General features: G+C 40.0%; 1 protein-coding gene across 1 annotated transcript in view; it reads left to right on the top strand.

Moving 5' to 3' along the window:
- Window positions 1-882: 882 nt before the first annotated feature.
- ARHGEF10 (Rho guanine nucleotide exchange factor (GEF) 10) overlaps window positions 883-14,089 on the top strand; it is a gene marked incomplete at its 3' end in the record, with an annotated part of 48,189 nt that continues 34,982 nt past the window's right edge. Inside the window, exons 1-9 of the mRNA XM_009698974.1 lie at window positions 883-916; window positions 1,459-1,629; window positions 2,958-3,248; window positions 4,521-4,584; window positions 4,785-4,864; window positions 5,968-6,024; window positions 8,656-8,819; window positions 12,065-12,181; window positions 13,372-13,486. Of these exons, the coding sequence (XP_009697276.1) occupies window positions 883-916; window positions 1,459-1,629; window positions 2,958-3,248; window positions 4,521-4,584; window positions 4,785-4,864; window positions 5,968-6,024; window positions 8,656-8,819; window positions 12,065-12,181; window positions 13,372-13,486 (1,093 nt within the window). The remainder of the gene's footprint in view (window positions 917-1,458; window positions 1,630-2,957; window positions 3,249-4,520; window positions 4,585-4,784; window positions 4,865-5,967; window positions 6,025-8,655; window positions 8,820-12,064; window positions 12,182-13,371; window positions 13,487-14,089) is intronic.

Here is a 14,089-nt window from a genome sequence, read left to right on the forward strand (position 1 = left end):
CAGTCCAGAGCTGTGGTTTGTATGGGTTTTATCATCAAGATTTTAAAAAGCGTGTCCTGGATGGTAGAAAAGCTGATAACATCATAATGACTAAGGACATCCAGTCGTCCTTGCAAGACTTTGTTTTTCATATTGCATTACCTGAAGAGGGGGCAGGGGAACCCTATCAACTTCATGTATATTTTTATGACATATTGGTGTATTTACGTATTTATCTATTTTAGTATATGTTTTCATGCTATGGTTACGTGGTTGTTTTATAACATTTTAAATAAGCTGTTGAACACCTATGTAAAAGTTAGGTATTGATCGTAGGTTTGAGGAAGAGCTTGGGAGGAAGGTCAGCAGGGCCAAAAAATTTCCACAGATGACATTTCTGCCTCAAGATGACCTCTGATAAGAGTTTCTCTTCGAGAAGGTGGGGGAGCAACTAAGGCAGGTCTGGGGAGGGATGGATGAAGCCCTTTTGTTTTGGGGAGCTGCAATGAAGGCTTCTGGAAGCAGGGAGGAGGAGGCTGGTGGGTTTGGGCATCCCTCTCTGCAGCTGCTCTGGCTCTGCCTCCTCTCTGCAGTGTCTCTGGCAGAAGCTTTGGATGCTGTGGGCAGGTTTCTTGTGATGTGAAGGCATGGCAAAACCAGTGGTAGGTAAGGCAGCGAGGGGGTTTGAATCTTCGTGGGTTCTCCAGGCTCTTGCAGGTAAGAACAACAGCATGGAGGGAAACTGCCCGACACTTCTTCCTGCTCCCCCTCCCCAGCCACATGTACGGAGCCACATATGTGCTGCAAGATCTTCACAAGCAAAGACAAAAAAACCCCCACGCTCCCACTTCCTATCCATATTAGGGTGTATTTATTTTGGCCGTTACTTCTTCCAAGGTAAGAATGGAAAAGTCAACCCCCCCACCTCCACCAAAGTGCACCTTGTGTATGGTAATAGAGCTAATAGCATGTTGCATGAGGTTGTTGGTTTAAAACTGTCTCAGGTTGGAGTAGGAAAACCAACCTGATGGTCTTCCATGATGTGTGTGAAGAAAGTTACCTTCACTGGTGTTTTGACACTGTTAAGAAAGAATAGACTTTGAAGTTTGAGTTAGAAAGGAAAAATGACTTGAAGTTACAAAGTACAAATAAATTAATCTGTGAACTTTTTCTCATTGAAAGAATTGGCTACTTGAAGTGTTTTCCTAAAAATGCTTTGATTTTGGTTCATTATGACAAAAGCAAGGGTATTTGCATTATCACTTCTTAATTGCTTTCGAAGTAATTTCATTGCTTATACTAAAGGATTTATTGAAAACTGCATGAGGGTATCAACATGTCAAGGAGCTTTTGTTCTGTTCCAGTAAGCTGAAAATCTAAGGATTCATTGTATAAGCTTCATTCGTAATGTGGAACACTTACTGGTGCCATGAAATCATTATTAAGAGCAAACAACCAAAAGCCTGTCTTTCTGCACAGTTCTAGAGCATGAACCAAAAGCCACGGGTACAAACGATGAAGAGGAGGAGGAGGGAGAACAGTTTGACTTTGACAGTGGAGACGAAATACCAGAAGCAGACAGGCAAGCCCTTGTGCCACCTCCTCCTGATCCTGGAAATAACATAGAGCTGCAAGAGGCTAACACCACAGGTAAGTCAGCCTGTCGGGCTGTGCCTCCACCAGGCTAAATAGTCAGGACTGATTATGGGATGCCTTTTCTTGACAATGCAATATAAATACTTGAAAAAGAGATTTCCATAAAAATACCATAGAAGTGTTTTGCATATTCCTGATAGTTACACTCATGATAGATTAGGCAAGGCAAATGACCGTCACGTGTAATTCCTGTGAGGTTTCCCATCCAAGTGTGCCATCCGAACCAATGGATTGATCTCAGGCGCAGTGCCATGCTACAGGAAAACTTTATGCCCTTGCAGCACGTGGATGGCTTGAGATAAGCTGCTTTCCCAGCTAAGCTTGCTGGTTTCTGGTCTTAAGATGACATGCATAATAATACATGGAGTCTGAATGTATGAATTTTGTTCATAAACAGAAGTCTTATTTTATTAAACATTAAAACATTTGTCATGACACATGCAGATGTTCCCAGTGCTGAGGTGTAGTCTGGAAATCACTGTATTCTGCTCAAATCGACAACAGCTGATTTTGCTGCAGATTTGATCCAGTTCCCTTTTGTAAGGGGAGTCATTGTGCTTGTGGCAATTAAAGATAGATAACTCTTCAGGTGACTATGCAGTTTGACGCCTAAAACGAAAACACCATCTTTCCCTGAAAATTTGTTGCTTGCTCACCCTTTTGTGAAGTTGTGCTTACAACTCAAAAACCTTTGATCACTTGAGATGCAGTTCTGCAGCACGCTTCAGAGGGGCCTTTGGTTCTGCTGTACCTCAACTTGTCTCAAGAAATACCAGGATCATTGTGTAACAGAAAATAATTTATTTTCAAAGAAGAAAACTTGGATAGTTATTTTCTTACCCCTTTTCTTAACAGATCATTTTCAGGACTATTCTTTGAGGCATTTCACTCCAGTGAACTTTTTCTCTCCTCATGGCTGTTCCTGAAATGTTTTTTGTATTTGTGTTAGAACATCCAAATTCATCTAGAATCCAGCTTTTAACCTTCAGGGTTTAAGGCTGTTTTGAGCTGTGTGCTTACGACAAGCAAAAGAAGACCCTGGCTACTTGTCAGAAATCCTCCTGTTCAGGATTTAGAATCCAGTTAATTGTTTTTCCATAGGGCACCCTTGTAACCCAGCTTGTTCTGCTCCTGTTGCATTCCTTATCTGTAAAAGGGGGAGGATAGCACTGCCATGTGGGAATTTTATGAGTCCTAGATTGTAAGCAGCTTGTACAGTAAGGATCGTATCAGTATTTAGGATACTTGCAAAGAGCAATATTAAGCAGCTTGAACAGTATGAAACCGAAAACTTATTTTTTTGTTTTATTTTTCAACTAAAGGGGCTGATAGTTTAGAAACCAACGAGAAGCTCCAAACATCAGAACCTGCTGCAGAAGGCACTCCAGCCAAAGTAAATCCCTACTCAGTCATAAATATTTCACCAATCCAAGACAAGGATCCATCCTCATCACCAGAACTGAGTCCTCAAGACGAATGTGCAAGTCCAAACGTGCCCGGTGGATATTCTGTTCCGGTCCCCTGTGGCTATGCTGTGCCATCTAATTTACCTTTGATACTGCCAGCATATTCCAGTCCTGTCATAATACGCAGTGTTTCTGTAGATGAAGAAGGTACTGTATTTATTTGTATTGTATTTACCTTACTTTATTTGAAGGGGAATCTTTGTTCGACTTCAGATACCTGTGCTGTTTTGTAAATGCTTGTGTGTGGGGGGGATGTTTTGTGTCAAAAAAGAAAAATATCTCTCTCCTGCAGGATGAACTAGAATGTCATGTAAGACTTGGAAGAAAAATGTCAGTTTATTTAAAAAAACTTTAAAAAAAAAAAAAAATTCCTACGGACTGTGCTTGCCATACTAGGATTGAGATACCTAAGTAAAGATGCGTAAGAAAAAACAAACGGATGCAGTCAGTTCTTTCTCAATCCTTCCTTAAGTTGGTGTTGCTTGACCTTTGTTTTGCTGGCACCGTATTACACCGTATAGAACAAGGGAGGGCTCCTGTTTTATCTTGCCATTAAGAGGGATTAATGCTAATTCCCTTTTAATGTCATGAAATAATTTCCAGAGCCATATTTCAGTGTTCAAGCCAAATGTTTTCTTCTCATACGTTATCATGCTTTACCTAGGTCCTGGCAGAGTTGCTGTTCTGTTTACCTTTTCTTTATGCACTTCTGTTTGTTTGTTTGTTTTCCAATCCTTGTGGATTTAGAGTTGCTGTGGGATTTTTTCATTGATGACTTGACGAATTCTGTTTGTCCTTTAATACAATTTTAAGACAGAAGAGGAAACCTGAAAGGAAAACAACTATGGATTATTACAGAAACAGGAACAGTCCCTCATTTTGTAACCAGAAATGGCAAAACTAACAGCTTAATGTCAGGAGAGCAGGAGGAACAGAAAGCTCCCCATATCCTGCCTTTTTTTTCTTTCTTGTATTTTGAATATACTGTTCTTGTGCTAGACAGAAATTCTACTGTAATTCCATGTACTGTGTTACTTTTTTTATTTTGCAGCCTTTTCTGTCTACCAGCGTTAGGACTATTGGCAAGTAAAAGCAAATGTTTGTGTGGTTGTTATTACCTGTAGAGAAATATGTTTGAGAGATCAGAATTAAATGCATCAGCCATTGTAATGTCCTCTTAACAGCTCTTATACTAAATTGCTGTGTCTGAATTCTTTCATTTGCAAAAAATGGGTAGAGTGAAGAAACTTCTAGGTTTCTTTAGACGTGTTTAAGAATAAAAATACTGTATAGAAGTAGATTATTCATTAGCACTGAACTAGTGAAGTCAGTTTCTTATGCTAAAATGTACCATATGAACCACATTGACATTTTATTCCAAGCATTTTGGTGATAATATTTTTTTTTTCTATTTAGCAGGTATGCAGTCAGCAACTGAAGAATGCCATTGTAATTCTGTAAACTCAGTGGAGCCTCAAAATAGGTGATTGCCAGTTCAACATGTTTTAATGATCTGTAAAACCTTAATTCCTAAGAAAGCTTACATTTGATAAATATTGTATTTTTCTTGTGTGACGCTTCCATGTTTGCATAAGACAATACTTATTGTTTTGTCTTCACAGTTGTTTAAAAAAAATTGTGGTGTAGCTTTTAATGCTTTTATTTTATGGCCTTTTTTTCAAGTGAAGATAATCAGGCCAAGAGAGAGGATGATGCTCTGGCCAAGTGGGTTGCAGATCCTGCAAATACAGCATGGATGGAAAGTAAGTATCAGTGAACACCAAAGTACAACTATAGAAGAAGGTCAGTTTTAAATTGTGATCAACAGTATGCGTGTATCTATATGCACATGTCTATTTTACAGGAACGTCCATGTTCACTTTTATTGTATTTTTTCAGATATGTTCCAGAACCAGGTTATACCAGTTAAAACATTCAACAGTGTAATAAAATTCTGTGCTTTAGAATAAAGTTAACATTCATTTTTCCACGGGGTACTTTTTGGAGTCTGTGGAATCATTTGTCACTGTCCTAAGGAAATTATTTGGCTCCATCAATACATGTACAGTGGAATTTTGCTCCAGTTCAGAGTCTGCTCTGTGGCTGTATATGAAACTGTTCTTCTCATGCAGTAATTGGCAAATAAGTTCTTGGAGAAGGTGGAAGGGAAGGAATTGCCACTCTTTCTCAGTATGTGCCCTTGGCTGGCAGCTGCATTTTGCACCAGGAGAGAGACCATGTAGTTTGAGGACAGGTTGTCCTGCCTGTTCTCAGCTCTTCCCACTGGGCTGGAGATTCATCTTACGTGTCACTTGAAGTGACTGTAGAATTTGCATCCTCATTCTACTTCTTAATGATTTTGGTTCTTTTCAAAAAATGTCTATTACAGCTTCTCTACAGCCTTTTAGTAAGGCGATGAGCAGCCCTCGACAAGCACAAGAGAAGAGAGAAATGTTGACTGTTGAGGTGGATTTCTGTTTTCAGGCTACCAAAGGTCATCATAAACTGCAGATAAAGCTGTGTGAGGTTTCACAAATACCTTATACTGATTTTGTGCATTATTGCATTATTGGAATGATAATTAGGTGTACTAGCAAAATGCTAGTGGAGAATGAGCCATATCTCCATTGTATTCATATGTGCTAATTAACCAAAATTCTTTAGAATAGAACAGAGTATTTCAGTTGGAAGGGACCTACAACGATCATGTAATCCAACTGCCTTGACTGATTCAGGACTTACTGGAAGCTAAAGCATGTTATTAAGGGCATTGTCCAAATGCCTCTTAAACACTGTTTATTGGTCCCATTCAAATTTAAGGAATTTCTCATTTGTTGTTGCTCTTTTTTTTCTGTTTTGCTTTTAGATCCAGATGAAGTAATTTATGATGATGTGCCAAGAGAAAATTCAGACTCTGAACCAGGTTTGAGGTCTTTGTAATACAGTCCACATTGAAAGCAATGTAACATGGTATTCTGTGTGTGTTTACTGAACAGATACATTCATTAAGTACCTCAAATATATGTAAATGGAATTAACATTGTGTCAATAATCACTAGCTCTTACAAAGTTCAGAATTAAACTAACTCTTGAAAGACTTAATCTCAGCAGGTCTAAAACAGAAGCTGAAATCTGCTTTATTCTAGAGATACTGTCCCAAATGCTTGAGTATTCTGTATATTAGAGAATTACAGTGTTGAGTGTTGTAGCTATAGTGACCTAAACAAGGCAAGGTAGGTAGGAAAAGGGTGTGTTAAATAATGGATGATAATGTATCATTGTCATGGTTATACAGAGACCTGCTCTTTTCTTGGAAGTCCCCCTTCAACATAAAAATACCTGATAGATGGAAGAGGAGATTCAGAGCGGCTGTTTGGCATCCTGACTGTGACTCTACAGAAATGTTTTATTTCAGCTTTGGAGCGGTGCAGCTCCTGACGGTGTGACCACATTTGGAACAGGCAGAATAGATCTCAAAGTAGTTGCTGGAGCCAAGATTTTACTTTTGCTGGGAATAGTGGAGCTAGGGACCAAGAAGCTTATTTCAATGAGTTCTCGCTCAGATTTGTTTTGCAGGTTTTGGTTATAGTGAAGACTGTGCTTAAAGATTGGTTGCTACTAGCTGATTTTGTGTTTGAGTGGCTCGGCTTATGAGGAACTCAGCAGCTACTTGTCATGGCTCTCAGAGGGTGTAGGTGTTTGATAGGAAGTTGTTGATGATTCAAGAAAACACTTAAGCTTTCTTGTGTGAAAACCACATTTATCTTTAAAGCTGTAACATTTTCATTTCTTGTCCTTAGTGGCTTTCAGGCAAGGTGTTTTACAAATAATTACTGAAATTTATTTCATTTATTATTTGAAAGTATGATGTTAGATTCGTGACTTGAATGCGTTTATTACTGGAAGATCGCTTGGTGGACTCTGCTGCTCTGGGCAGGGACATCTTTGCGCTGTCGCTGCTCAGTCAGGAACCACGTACACCAAGACCGGGAGGCTGAGCTGTGGAGGGGGATGGGACACGGAGCAAAGCTCTGCTCAGCATCTGAGTCAGAATTTTCAGTTTAACCCAGAAGATGTTAATTAAAATTTTGGTTTTCAGTTTGTCCCCAAAGACATTGAAAGATTCTGAGAAAATAGGTAGTGAGGGAAATTTCATCTTTGTACGTTCATGATCTTGATGTTTATTAATTGTGTATTTTGTCAGGGAGACACAACTACTACAAAAAAGTCACAATCAGAGCTCAGTCTACGTTAGCACGTGGACAAGATATGTCCAGCAAATCAGTGGGTAAATCCTGCCCCAGTACTGGCATTGCAAAAATCTGACTTGCATAACTCTTACTTACTATGATGATTCTCTTAAATTATTCATTGTGCTAGATTACCACTAAAATGTCTTCTTCAGAAAGTATATTTTAAGGACAGTCTTGATATGCATGGCGGTTTAAAAAAAAACCCTCGCAATATTTGATTCTTCCAAATTAGAGGAGATTCCTCTGTGTTAATTATAAAGAATTTAATTAATGTTAATATTAAAATACTATTATTGGTCAAAATGTAGTTTTTAAATCGCAGAATCCAAGGTTTAGATGGATGTGTAAAATACGTCAGCTTTTCTTTCAAGTACATGTTTTTTCTCGATTTAAATAAAACTTCAATCTCAAAATGAAAGCACAACTTTGTTTACTGAAGTTAATATGAGACAGTTTTAAATGCTGCATTATAACCTCTGACAGTAGGGATCCCTGGCAGAAGTGTCCACAGTTCTGTACTTATAATGACAAATGATGCTGCATGTAGAGTGCATGCCTCTTTCCTGATAAGTAATTGGCACTAAAAATTTTCCATTTTGATTTGAGTCAGTTTGTCATACTTGACATCTGTGCCAATGAAAAGACTCCTGTCTTTAACAGGTGGTACTTAGGTCAGCCTTTGCGATACAGCTTTCTGTATCTTGAAAAGGTTAATACTTCAAGATTTTAGACTAGGTTACGGGCAAGGTAACCTGCAGATATGGGAGACTCCTACTGACTGGTGGAGTTGCAAGAATGGTGAGTTATAAAATATCATAGTCTAACACCTTTCTTGCTACTTTGGTCTGATCCATTCTGCTTGAAGTAATGATATTTCCATTTGATACTTGCAATTTTTTAGCATTTGAGCTGATGTTGAAGATGTTCCTAGGGACAAGTGGCAAGCTTGCAAATGGAACGATGCTTCTTCTCAGGGCAGACATGTGTTCACAGCTACAGTTTGAACATCCTTTGACTTTCTTCTAAAGCATGGCATGGTATTTGGATGTAACGGTGTAGTTTGAGTAGGGCATGTTTTTAAAAGGATCGTGGTCTGTACCCATAACACTGTCCTCTTTTAGTACTCTGTTTCAACAAAGACAACTCACTTTGGCTGTTTTGAGATTGGATTTAATTCACATTTAAAAACGTGCGTACAAAAGTCTGTATAGTTCTTTATAGTACATCCTGAAAATTTTTTTGTGTTTAAAAATCCAGAAATTTCAGTGAGGCTTTTTTTTATTTTGGTTTAATTCTTGCAGAGGAAATGATTTATGATGATGTTGAAAACGGTGATGATGGTGGCAACAGCTCGCTGGAATATGGGTGGAGTTCAAGTGAGTTTGAAAGCTATGAAGAACAGAGTGATTCTGAGTGTAAAAATGGAATTCCCAGCTCCTTTTTGCGAGGCAACCACAAGAGACATGTATGTATCCCGCAGTGCTGCTCAGTCATTGAGGTTATCCTGGTTTCCAGCACTTTCCTTTCCTACCTGTATTTCCCTCCTCCTCAGTCCAGTTTCAAATGCCAACAACGTCTTTCTAAAGGAGACGTGAATCAGTGTGGGAGTGACAGTCCACAGCAAAATGTACCAGGGAAAAGAAAAGATGAAAATATTACACGGAAGCTCCTTAAAAAAAAGAAAAAGCTCAAATTGGATAAAAGTGAAGTTAAAAATGAAATTATTTTTGTTTGTGGGCAGTTCCTCACCTCTTCTTCTTTTGCAGCTGCTGGATGAGTGTAAGTGGTAAATGAATGTGGAAAATAATGTGAAGAACAAATGTGGGGGTAAGCCTGACAAGACTCAAAGTTTTGGGATCCTTCAGGTGCTCAAAAGTCACGAAAGTGTTCACCAGTGTTCCCTTCCTTTCTGTCTTAGATCTGTATTACTTTGGTGGTTTGAAGGTGACTGAGCTTAAAACAACAACACCCAGAAATAAAAGGTGTTTAGTGATGAAAGAGAAGTCTGTACCATTTATTAAGGAGAGAAGTAGTGTGATTAAAATGTTCCATCTGTGACACATCTCTGGTGGAATGTCTTTGGCTACATCCCCGCCGTGGGAGGCAGGAAGACACAGACAGCGTGGGTACCTGCCCTTACTGCGTCTATCCGATTGTGCTTCGGAAGGAGCCCCGGACTCCCATGCTCTTGCTGCTTTGGCTCCTCTTCTTCTGCCCTTGTGTGCCCTTTCTGTGAGAGGGAAGCCTTGCCTGTGATCGGGCAGCCGGTTCCCTGCTCTGAGCGCTTGGAGGACGGGGCTGCAGGGCACAGTGGGGACAGGCAGGGCTGGGCTCAGTGCCCAGAATCACTGCAAAATCCTGAGCCCCTCGAGTGTGTGCTGGCAGGGGTAGACCCCCAAGAACCACGGCACAGCTGTACTGTTCACTGCTCCAGCAGCCCGGGGCTGGAGGACATAGGGGTAGCAGCCAAGATTTTTCCATGGGACCCTTAATTTCTTGTTGCAGGTTTCTTATCTTGATGAGAATAAAAGCCTGTCTGCGTTTCCCTCCAGTACGCATTATCTGTTCTCCCCCCACCTCCATCCTTGCTGCCCACCCTTTGGGAATCGGAGAGAGCACAATTAGCTGCAAGACCTGAGCCCACCCAAATCAGTCCTTTAAGTGGAGTGTTCATCCTCTGGTTTTGGTTTGGTTTGTCCTGACTAGAACAAGTTTAAGCTGTTGCGGTGGTTTCTTTCTGGGGAGTTTTTTAACTAGACTGAAGAAAACTGAGTTTGAGGCTGGTGGTTTGTTTTGTGTTTTTAATACCTTTGGAAGAGACTAGGAAATTACTTTGCATGTGAATGTGTAAGTCTAAACATGGCTACTGGTTTGTTCCTTTTTTTAATCTTTTCCAGTTATCTGTAGCTTCAGCTTTGGCCATAGTCATAGGAATCTATTTACACATGTGCACAATGCAAGGTTTAAAGCCATTTTTTAAACACTTCTAAGTATACTTTGATCTGTCACAGGAAACTGTTGGCAGTGGGTTGAGAGTGGTGGTGCCAGGATCAACCGCAGAGTGTCTGAGCAAGAGACCGAGGAGTGATGGGAGGAGAGAGATCTGCTCTGGGGTGCTGCCCTGCAGCTGCCTTTTCCAGGCCTCTGACAAAAAGTTTTGAGGATTCCCTTGTGGGGATGAGGATGAGGAGCCTAGGAACACATTATGGTGGGTGGAGAAGTCAGAGAGGCTACTGCACCTGGATGGGTTACTGGGAGGTGGAGAAGTCAGGAAACTTGGGAAGGGATTTGATGGAGAGTGAGGAAAGACAGAAACTTTAGGATTGCTGAATTAAAAAACAAAACCAAAAAAACCACCAAAGAAACCAAACCAAACCAAAACAAAAAACCTCCCAAACCAATCCCAACCCAAAAACTCCCAACTCTCCCTGCACTGGCACTTCAACACAGGTGGAAAGCACTCTGCTGTATATCTTTTCTCTGTATCCCTTCCTTGCCCTAACTCTCAGTTCTCCTCAGGTCTTGTGATGGATGTTGCAGTATTTTCCCAGCACGTCCCCTTCTGTAGCCTTTCAGAGCCTATGAGGACTTGCCTTGCTGATTATTTTTGGTGTCTGTTGAAAAGTATGGGAAGGTTGGAGGTGGAATTTTTAATTTTAAGTCCTGGTATGACTTCCCTCAAAGTCACTTTTTCATTATGACTCCTGATTATTATTATTTATTTATTTATTTAAAGACAGGAGGCTTTCTGTGTTACTAAATATTTCTAGTCTGCGAACCAGATGTTGTTCTTAATTATACTGCCATAATGCCAGAATCATCATGTTGGAGGTAATCGCATCCTGACCCAGCCTAGTGGAGCTAAATGCTGGACCTGTCCCTTTGTTTTCAACTCATCAGGCCTTCTCTTTCCTGATGCTTTCATCTCTTGCCAAATAACTCTGTTTACATCAAGCTGAGGGTTTTTCCATTGGACTTCTATTTACAGGGTGCACCAAATATTTTCTTTTTTTTCCTCATTACATTTTAACCTCTTTTATCTGACTTTCTCAAAATGTTTAACAAATGTTAATTAGTATTCCAGAGCATTCTCTGCGATGGTTTCCTTACCTTGCAAATGGATATATTCATGTACGAGGTGGTTACACCCATGGTCATACAATGAGGCTATGATAGATGCACATAGTAATTACAAGACAGCGCATCATCCCCTGTTAGTGTCTCCTTGCCCCACTCACTGGCATTGTCCATCTTCTCAGGTGCCAGCAAGCTCTGCAGGTTCTTCAGCCTTTGAGAATTCTTCCGATTCACTGTTTTGAAGGATAGTCAGAAATATCCTTGCTAGGGTTTGTGCTCCAACGAATGATGTTCAGGGGTAAGGCTGGTGCCTTGTTTCCGTAGGGTTTATAAGAGATGTGCACCGTATAGTTAATGCACAGTTAGCTTAGCCTAAGTGACTTTGCCTCTCTCTTTCCATAGTTGTGGGGGTAGCAGAAAGGTGCCTGGCTGAGTTTCAGAAAGTTCAGTGATGCACAGGAGCGATGGCCTGTTTGTCAGGTTGGAGCTTCCCTAAATGGTGATTTTTTTTTCCCCCGGTTGTCTGTGTATCAGTAGGCAGAGGGGGCAAGGTGCATGATATATGTGAGTACTTTAGCATGAAGTTTGCACTACAGGCTTTTTGAAAAGATTGTGTCTTTTTATACACTGTAGCTTTCTCATGACCTAACGCGTTTAAAGGAGCATTATGAAAAAAAGATGAAAGATTTGATGGCAAACACTGTGGGAGCAGTAGAGATTCAGCAACTAAAGCAAAAACATGAGCTGAAGGTAGTGTAGTTGATTTTTGTAACTAGCTACGTTTAAATGATTGCTTTTCCAACAGAGACAATGTTTTAATTTAATAACTTTTTCTTTTAATAACTACTTGAAAAAGCGGACAATAATTTGTATGAAATGAATTCTAAATGTGCTGGATTATTATGATGCAGTTTGTCATAAAATGCTTATTTTTAATGGTAAGAGTTTTGGAAGATGAGAGGGGGCATCGTCCTCCCCTGCTGACCGGTGCCCTTATCCCAGAGTGTGAACCGGGGTGCAGCCCTGGCGCCTCGCTGAGACCCAGGTGAGCTCTGCAGGGTGAGCCTGACCCTGGCTCTCTGACCACACCGGATCAAATCGCGAGAGCCAGTCTCCCTCCTCTCTGTTCTGAATGGAGCCAGTACAAAAAGACTGGGTTTTTGCTAAAAGCTTTGGCTCAAACCAAGAAATTGCCTGATTGCAGCAAGAGAGCTTTGTGTTCTGATGTCACTGATGATGTCAGCACAGATCTGACAATAGGGGGGGATTTTTTGATGTGATGACATTTTGGGAAAGCAAAACATTTCCTAGCGAAACAACGCTTCATTTTTATTTTTTTTGCATGAAATTTCTTTTTGCTGTAGTAGCATACTATAAAATTGTGCAATTCTTAATTAAATCAATGTATTCAATTAATTAAATTATTAGTTGTGACATTTTCTGCAAAACAGTGTTTATTTAAGAATATAGTTAATATAGAACTGAGTCTAGGGGTTTATCTTTAGGTCAGAAATACTTTGACAGAGTTAGTGGGACGTTGGAAGATGGACCAGAACCTTGGCTGTTAATGACCTGTTCGTAGTATTTATTTGTTATGTAATGTACAGCTGAGTATTTGAGACTATTTTGAGTTCAGATGTTTGATGCAGAAGGGTCCTTAAGCACTTCTGCTATTTTAGGCTTGCATAAAATATTGCCATAAACTAAGTCCCTTTCTCCAGGTTTGATTTTTATTAAGAAAAAGTACAGGCACTTAGATCTGAGCTTTGATGGTTCTGTGTACTTACTGTATATTCCTTTGATTTTGGGCTATATTTATAGCCTAAGCTACTTGACAGTCTTCTTTTTAAAGATATTTTGATTGAAAGTATTCTGCATGGTATGCTCAAACGTGTTCCTATTATTCACTGAACATGTAGACTGTATTTTTTATCTTACAGATGCAAAAGCTTATGAGAGCTGCTAGAGAAGGTACCAAAGATGGGCTGGAAAAGACAAAAGCAGCTGTGAAAAAGGGTCGTTCTTTCATTAGAACAAAATCTTTTATTTCTCAAGGTATGTGCCAATTATACTGTGTTTGTTTCTCTAGTCATTTCTGAGAAAGGAAGCGAATGGCCTCGCAGGATTTTGTGCTGGGAGCTGAGTACTGGATGCATGAAATCAGCTTTATATCAAAGTATGGCGTAATATTTGGTTCAGATGGCAATCTGGTCAATGCATCTTCGGTAGTTTTAGGTTTGGGGCAAGAACCTAAGTGACTTGAGAAACCTGAGGCCCACAGAGAAGGGTCCGCTTAAAAACAACAACAAATCCCACCAAACAGTGTCATAGATGCTACCTACGAATTAGTATGTGGGAGTAGGGAAGTTATCTTAAGGTACTAAGTCTGTCCAGTTCCCTCCACCAAGTAACTCCTGAACGTCAGGGAAGTCTGCTGTTATGACATGGTTTTCAGTGAAGTGATAGTTGACTATTTTAAAAGTTTGTTATGGCCGAGGGATAACAAACGCTTTCCATGCTTAAGAGTGGAAGTAGAAGAAATTGTTCAGCTCTATCACAGTTTGGTCATTTTTGATGAAGGCTAAGTTTGTATAGGGAAAACAGAAAGTGATCTAAAATCAAAAAGCTGAAAAGTATTTGTGTTCTTTCCCTCGTTAA

This window comes from Cariama cristata, unplaced genomic scaffold, assembly GCF_000690535.1.
Source record: "Cariama cristata isolate BGI_N322 unplaced genomic scaffold, ASM69053v1 scaffold4724, whole genome shotgun sequence".
Taxonomy (NCBI): Eukaryota; Metazoa; Chordata; class Aves; order Cariamiformes; family Cariamidae; genus Cariama; species Cariama cristata.